Source organism: Bombyx mandarina, chromosome 22 (genome assembly GCF_030267445.1).
Source record: "Bombyx mandarina strain Sakado chromosome 22, ASM3026744v2".
Classification (NCBI taxonomy): domain Eukaryota; kingdom Metazoa; phylum Arthropoda; class Insecta; order Lepidoptera; family Bombycidae; genus Bombyx; species Bombyx mandarina.
Genome location: NC_143228.1, coordinates 1,213,460 through 1,222,008, shown reverse-complemented (window position 1 = coordinate 1,222,008; position 8,549 = coordinate 1,213,460). Strand labels below are relative to the sequence as shown.

Genomic DNA, 8,549 nt, shown 5'->3' with positions numbered 1-8,549 from the left:
CGACAGTTGATTGATTCGATTTTTGACGAGACTGGTTGTTAACGTAAATTACTCTAATAATTACACTGCTCCAGTAAAAACTCGATATTAATGAGCCGTTATCTGTTGACATCAGCTTGGCTTGATATTTCGCTGACACAATTGACCCGCCGACCACATTCATGTCTTCAGATGAACGGCAGCATTTTTTCGTTGACCATCAAAGGCATATCTGATGAATGGTCATCGTCAATACTAGAAGCACAGTGTAGCCGCCTAGCCTGAGGGATTGTTTCAAACCGCAAAGTAGCACATTTTATATCGAAAAAAAAAAATTGGATGGATTTTATAATGGTTTCAAGATGTCTATATTGAACCCTAAAATCGGTCATTCATGCCATTTATGAATGGGCGGTCTACCTGCAGGTAAGGGAGGCGGAACGCTCTCATGATACTGTTTACCTTTTCTGACCGGATGCCAGGCTCGTGAACAGTTAGGTCACCCATTCAATCTTAGAGACAAATTCATGTGCTTCGTGTGATTTTTTTATTCGTCATTTGTCAAAGCAGTAATACTCTGTGGTGGTGATTTTATGTCATTGATGACTTAATATTACATTCGCAGTTTTACCCTACGAGTTCTAAGGTTTCTTTTGATGCTTATATTTGAGGTTTATATTATATCAGTAATAGTTTTGTTGGTTTATGGTTAATTGAAATCTCCTTCGCAATTTTTTTGTACCAAAATATCTAATTTGCATTCCAGTACGTATTAAATTATGTAATGTGGTAGATGAAAAGTTATTCGGGACGTGAGCAACAGTTACTTATCTCTACATAGAGACCAAAAAAACGCTACACAATCCACTGGCACATATATAATATTATTGCTATATGAAATAATTGTACAGTTCGTAGCATGGCAAGGTCGTGGGCCTACGTCTGAGGTCACAGCTACGCGGCTACGCGCTACACTCTGTAGACGTCGTCTACGGAGCGCCAGGCGTCACCAACCGCCGCTACAATGAGTACACAGTCATAGTGCTCGGAAAAGCTATTGAAGCATAACTAAAATTGTATTTTTTTACATTTTAATGTGTAACTAAAAACTTTGTGATTAGAAAGACTGACTAAATTAGAATACATAGTTGACTTTTTTTTTTTATGTTGGGGTGAAGACGAACGTAGCCGTTAATGTCATTTTAATTTGCAATACACAAGTTCTTCACAATTTCTATCCCAGCTGCTCTGGAATGTCCACATTCCCAGACACAAAAAGTACTGGGAGAGTGTAGCTAAGAAGCTCGTTATCAAGTGCGAGTAGACGAGTCGTTCTCACCCCTTCTAATTAGTAAGAAGTAGTGCAACTGAAGGATTCTGCGGGCGATGGTTGCTCGGAGCGGCGAGTATTTCGGTGCGGGCGGGTCGTGAATCAGCGCGGCGGCCGGCGAGAGGGCAGTCGCGCGCCGACCGCCGACCGAGCCGCACCGTGCGTCGGCAGCGAGGAGCGAGCGAGCGCTGCGATGGCGCGATGAAGACCCGCGGGCGCGCGGCGTTGTGCTGGGCTGTGCTGTGCGTGTGCTGTGTGGGCGCGGTGGCTGCGCCGCGCCGCCTCTACTGCGAGCGAGCCGACGTGGCCTGGCGCGCCTACCGCGCTCCCGCCGCCTTCGAGGCGCGCGTGCAGTCGCTGGCCGCCGACGCCGCCACCGTGCAGGTCCGCCGCGTGTTGCGAGACCGCGGCCGCTGGCTGCACGAGGACGCCGTCGTCCGCCTCAAGCTGCCGCCCGAGGACCTCGAGTGCTTGGGACGATTCGAAGTGCCCTTGAAGAACAGACGGAACTATATCGTGTTCGCGGAGAGGCGGGGCCGCACGGCCGTCGCGCTCGGCCCGCCGCTGAAGAGGACCGGGAAGTTGCTCAAGAGGATCCGGGCGGTCTACAAGTCTGGATACAGTGAGTGCCTAGTGATACTGCACCGTACGTGGAGCGCCCGACCACATGGAACGTCGCGCCCTACGCGCGGGGGCGACCGCTCGACCCTCGCCCCGCCGTTGTTTTGATTCGCTCGCCGGCTTCCATGTGGTCACTGCATGCTTAGTACTAAGAGGTAAACCGTATCGGTTCCGAACGAGATTCACCGAGCGCGCGGTGTATAAATAGAAATAGAGATCCTAATATATTTTATAAGTAACGAACTGTGTGCGACGACTGCAGGTGTATCATTAAACGAGAGGCTATTATGACTCCGTTTTAGGATCGAATAGTTGTCGAGACAGAGGTGGCCGGCGAAACGTTTATAGTACGCACGCGACTTGCGAACCCACCTCATTTATGCACCCCTCATAAACGGTCAGCTAGATAAGGAAACGGACAAAGTCTTTGAACAAAACTTGAACTTCTCTACTCTATTAATGAAATTTATCGTCTCTACATTTGACGCCACATTTCATAACAGTAACACATTCACATATTTATGTCTGTGTTTTTTATAATACAACAACAATTTGAAAAATTTGAACACTAGACTTATGTACATTGTATGTTGCATAAAATAAAATAAATGCCAAAATACAACAGTTTAATACAAATGGATTGAAATTAAATTTTAATGTATCTACATAAAGTTAATACCAATACATTTTCCGTGTGTCGGTCCACCAATCTGATTTTCGCTCATCTATAAGCGTAAGCTTTAGACTTGATTAAAATGAAATAGGATAAAACGTGGAAACAAAATGTCATGAGCATACGATGAACTGTCTGCAGGTTCATAAACCATATTTTATATTATGTAAATGCAAAAATCATTAGTTCCGATTTAACAGGCGGGATGGACATTATATACACCAAAATTGACTCAAGTAAGCACTGAATACCAAGCTAGATCGTCTAATTACATTTAAGATCCAGCTAAAAGATAAAACGCCCCATTTATGGAATTATTATAACTAGTGGTCCCCCAGTAATCGAAATTCGACTATAATTAATTGAAAATATAAGTTTGAAAATTATTACGGTTCTATTGTCAAAGACTATTAAACTTATTTAATAACAGATTTCGCCAAGACTACACAATAGACAAATAATGTTAAAGACAATATGGATCTATTCTCAATTTGATCCCAGACATTTAAGCAATAACGAAAGTTTGAAATGTTTGTGTGTGTGTCAAATACATGCTAGTATGTGTGATGATTTTTTTAATTCATTTATTGTATTTTTTATTCATAATTCAAAAAATATGAACATCTTGCACTCATTCTCTATTCTCTATAAGTGAAGGAAATTTCATACCCTTCCGTCCGCGGAATTTTCGTAAAAAGGGTTACAAAGTTTTTACTTCACGTATTAATTTATAAATAACATAAAAACTATACTCGTGAATTCACACAATACTTTTACAGTATTTAACTGATAACAGTTTTTTTTTATTAAAAAAATACACTGTGAGAGATTGTCGACATTGATTCATCGGAGGAGCTAAGATCGTTTGACAGCTTCTGACAAGTCACAACTAGAGCGTGTCGTGACGTCATCGCCGATTGCTGTCCCTAATACCGGACCAATGAGTAAATAGATTTAATGCTCTTCATAATTGAGGTAGATATTTTATATGCATTAATAAAAAATTGCGAACAGATTTTTTTTGGCTTTTTAAAAATATGTTTTTAGTTTAAGCCTCTAATGCATCTGAGTGGCGAGTGGCCATGAAATTTTATAAAAGAGAGCAGAATTACTTCTAAGTCCGATCGTTTCTGTGTCCTCAGAAAATGCTGAATTTTTCTGCCAAATTTGTGAACGTATTTCTGAAAGTCCAAAATAATTTCCTTTGAAATTCACATAGCTTTATGGGAGATGTTGCAGCATAAAGAAGTTAGATAGTTCTTTATTATAGTAAAATATGATGTTGGTTTATTGCGAGTACTATTTCCCAAAGTCACTAAGCAGGAATTGTTTTCTATGCTCCGAATACCGAAAATAAATACGAGACAATAACAACTACACTCTGAGTCTGAGCACCAAACATCTTTCACAAGGATACTGCGGAAATCGAATTCGGACCTCATTAATTCAAGTCACCTCCGCTAACCACTACAACGTTTCTTAGATTCGCGAATCTCAATTCTATCATTATAATTAATAACTAAAAATAATTTAATGGAATTCGGGGATGCAGGAAATGGTACTGCAAGGTAAAGAGGGAAGAGATCGACCGAAGAAGACATGGATGGAGTGTGTGAATGTGGACAGAAAAAGGAGTGAGTGTTGAGATGACGGCTGATAGACGAGAATGGAATAGAAAAACTCGCTGTGCCGATCCCACCTAGTGAGATAAGGTGGAAACAAAGAAGAATTCGATTTAATTCGCCAAGCTAATTATTAATTTAGTTAATGACGTAAGCACGAATAGAGGATTTTGCTATTTTATAAAATAAATTGATCAAAAAACAGTACTTACCAGCGAGTTCTCGTGCGAATCTAAAACAACAATGGATAACTGGATCCGAATTTACGAGAGCTCATCTCAAATTGTTCATAAGCCGCGGCCACGCTTATAAAAACAGATTTTATAAGCTGACGCTGGTAATTTTTGCGTTTGACTCATCTATGGCATTTTCGGAGAAAACATTTTAACTGGTGATTTTCTGTGTGCATGTCAATTAAAAGATATATAAGTATGCATTAGCGGGACGCTTAAACACCACTAATCTCTGATCAATTGTCAGTATACTAATTTGTTTCCTTATCTCTCCCTCTAAGTCTTGAAATAAATCTACTGGGCGGTTTTCATGCGTTGTATAGGTGAGTCAGTTGATTCTCTATTGCTATTGAGGCGTCTACCTCGGCGATCATATAGCTCACCACCTGTAAAACTTATTCTGTAGAAAGTTAACAAAAATATTGTTCTGGTAATTACAAGGCAACTACTCTATTGAAAGTGTGGCGCTAAGGCATTCTGTTTACGTTGCCGGGCCGGTTGTTAGCAAAATGTTTACGAATCTGGACATCATCCGTCGTTTTTTCTTTGTTAATGTCGGTTTAGTTTTCATTGTTCGATTGTAAATCTGTCTTTACGTTTTTGATGTAAGTTTCGGGCGCATTATATGAATTAAATTTAAAATATCTTTGATTTAAATTATCCGTTTCTATGACGTAATTAATAAATTTACAATTCGATACTCTATAGCTATTAGCATCATCCTTGTATATAAGGTTTGAAGATGTCAAGGACATGTCAAGTGGCTATGTCAGCCCTTAAACACAACACATTACAAAATGTATGCCGAAATTTCGATAGTGGTACCTATTCGTAAGGGCTAGAGTAGGATTTTGACCTAACATTTATACGAAACCCGCGTGAAATAACAATCCGATCCGGCAGTAGATTAAGCTAAGAACTCTTCTTGCTAGGAGCAGTTTAAGCAATTCTCTCAAGTTGAGCCCGTGAGATCACCTACGATTAGGTAGGGAAAAAACCGCCAGTACATACCCGAGAGGAATTAAAAAGAAAGATACATAGGTGTAGAACGGGAAACTCCAATGCGGCTTAAAGAAGCTCTTGTTAAATCTGTTAAGCGTTTTATCAATACATAGTTTAAAACAAAGTCGCTTTCTCTGTCCCTGTGTATGCTTAAATCTTTAAAACTACGCAACGGATTTTTTTAATAGATAGAGTGATTGAAGAGGAAGGTTTATTTGTATAATAACATCCATTAAATAGTTGAGAAATCAGTAATAAATTACAGTTTCTGAAGCGAAGCGAGGGTGGGTCGCTAGTTGGTCTATATTATTATAATCTTGAACACAAAGTTTACCGTAAAGACTGTGCTATCTGTAGCCTTATTAGTTAGAGTTTTGTAAAACCTTGAACAATGTTTTCTAATGAAACCAAGCGCAATGTAAAAAAAGATTCAACTTTAACGCTTTTTAATGGTGCAATGAACACGTGCTCCTACGATTATGGATTCTAGTTTTTATTATGCAAGACGCTTGGCCGTTGTAATTAGATGATAATACTTGTACTTCCACTTTCAAGAGTTTTGCATAGTCACTCGTTACAGAATATAGCTTAAATCAAAACTATAAAATGAAACTATAAAACCAAAAATACATAATCGGTTTAATACATAATCACAATAGGCACAAAGCAATGGTATTGTCATTAATAATTGTGCAGATTTTAAAGACAATCAGACGTCTTAAAGTTGGTGAAAACACACATTGAAATTATCCGTTCATAGAAAGGTGCTGGTCAAACTAATTAAATGGTTTTAATAACTTTTCAGTTTTTTAGAATTACTCGTTGAGATAAATTCGAAGTATGATCAAATATGAGAAGTACTGAAGTAGGTATTCAAGCATTTTGTCATAAATATGTGTTTCTGTAGAGGGTGGGCGAGGAAACAACTCTTCGAAGCTTATAGTTCTAATGTTGGAGACCAAATTGTATTGTAAGCAGCAGCTTTATTAGAAATATGAAAAGAAAATTTAACTCTGCATATATAGACACTAGGTAGCAGCACTTTTATTAATGGATTGTAATTGAGTGTTCTTGCTGCGTATAGAAGAGAATAAATAAGTTTATACTGTTTCTAATTAAATTATTTTTCAATCAAAAACCAATATCCCAATAAACTTTCATTCCGAAACTATACCTTCTTCATGACAGACAAAACTGGATGCTATCTATATATGAATACGTGAAGCAAAAACTTTGTATCCCTTTTACGAAAATTGCGCGGACGGGGGAGTATAAAAGTTCACAATGCTAATATTTTTTTTAAGTAATGCATAAAAGATACATTAAATCAATAAAGAAAACCTTACACACACTACATATCATGTGTTTGACGCACACACGCATGCATACTATTTATTGTCAAACTTTTGTTCTTGACGTCTGTGGTCAAATTGAGAATAGATTAAATATTGTTTGTCTTTATTAATATTTTTTTATAGTGTAGCCTTGGCGAAATTTGTGATTATAGAAGTATAAAATACAATCATAATAGTGTACAAACTTACAATTCCAATTAATTATAGTCGAATTTCGACTACTGCGGGACCTCTACTTCTATTAAATTCTTTTAATTCTATTAAATTCTATTAAATATTTCCTTGTTATTTAAAGTTCTACAGTTTAATCTAGTTTATGATTAAAAAAAATTCTACGTTTTCATTCTTTTTCTACGCAAAATTATTAAATTACGCGAAAAAATTGCCCAAGATAAACAGTGGAACTTGATGATGGCGAATTACGAGCAATTGTTTTATTGTTACTTCAATTTAGAGAGATGTTTTTTTTTGTCATGTATAAGCTCAATAGTGAATACTCAGTTTGCGGTGTAGGTAGACCGTAGCAATACTTATTTGCAAAAGGCTTCCCACGCACTTTCTGTGAATTCCTAAGCTTTACAAGACTGCTCAGAAGACAAACAGAGCATCTTAATTAGGCTATTAAGGCTGTTAATTACAAGGTAAATTGATTCTCATTTACCCGAGGTAGGGTTTATTTTTTCTTGTCATCTCACTTAGTTCTTATCTTGACAAGTCGCGGTATGTGTTACACTTTAGTGTGTATGTGCCACAATTCTGATCACCCTGCCTTTTTCTGCGCAGTAATTATCAATTGAGTCTTCCATGTCGGTTCAAGTTGGACGGCCGTATTTACGTCGCCGAATGCATAACATGTAACGGACGTCCACGTTAGATAATAACCAATAATATTGAAATTATTTCACAATTTCACCGGCATTTTTCATGTCCCCGATGGAAGTGGAAAATAAACTCGCTTTTCATCATCATCATCATCATCAGCCTTTATCTGCCCACTGCTGAACATAGGCCTTCCCCAATGCCTTCCACATAATGCGGTCCTCCGCCTTCCGCATCCAACGACTTCCCGCCGTGCGCACTAAGTCGTCAGTCCACCTGGTTGGAAGACGCCCCACGCTCCTTGTCCCCATCCGTGGCCTCCATTCGAGGACTTTCCTCCCCCACCTGGCGTCGCTGGCTCGACAGATGTGACCGGCCCATTGCCACTTCAGCCTTCTAGCTTTGAGAGCTATGTCGTCGACTTTGGTTCTTTTTTTGCTGGTCTATAAATGTGTAACAGTACTGTGTGCAACTGTAATGAAATAAATGTAAATAAATACTTAAATAGATGTGTTGCAATATGACATTAGGGTAGATCATGGTTTCCAGTTCTCTGAACCGGAGCGATTTAACCGAAGCAATTTAGTCATCGCGTTACCACGATTAGACTTGCTCATAAAACGTAAAGCATCGTAATATCATAATCTCCGGTAACCGTACTCGTCGAACTCGACAGAGAGGTCGACGTGCAACCTAACCCATCCATCAGCTCGCTGAGTTTCTCGCCGGATCTTCTCAGCGAGTCGCGATTCCAATCTGGCAGTAGATTAATTCGTAAAGTAGCTGCTCTTAAGTTGTTGGGTCTCTTTCGGAGGCGCTCGGGCAGCTGTTAGCAAATCCCACCTCTCTTGGCTGAGCCTCTGCTCGCCCACCTGTCCTGGTGAAACTGGAAAGGCCTCCGGGCCATCAGTAGTC

The 8,549-nt window shown here is 39.2% G+C and overlaps 1 protein-coding gene across 3 annotated transcripts in view; it reads left to right on the top strand.

The window, feature by feature from the left end:
- Window positions 1–1,265: 1,265 nt before the first annotated feature.
- Window positions 1,266–8,549, top strand: part of vn (membrane-bound neuregulin protein vein) — a 124,099-nt gene continuing 116,815 nt past the window's right edge. The window contains exon 1 of one of the 3 annotated variants that reach the window (XM_089736724.1): window positions 1,266–1,931. In XM_089736724.1, coding sequence (XP_089592850.1) covers window positions 1,511–1,931 — 421 coding nt within the window. In that variant the 5' untranslated portion in view covers window positions 1,266–1,510. The remainder of the gene's footprint in view (window positions 1,932–8,549) is intronic. The other 2 variants (XM_089736725.1, XM_089736723.1) reach the window with 2 other exon arrangements.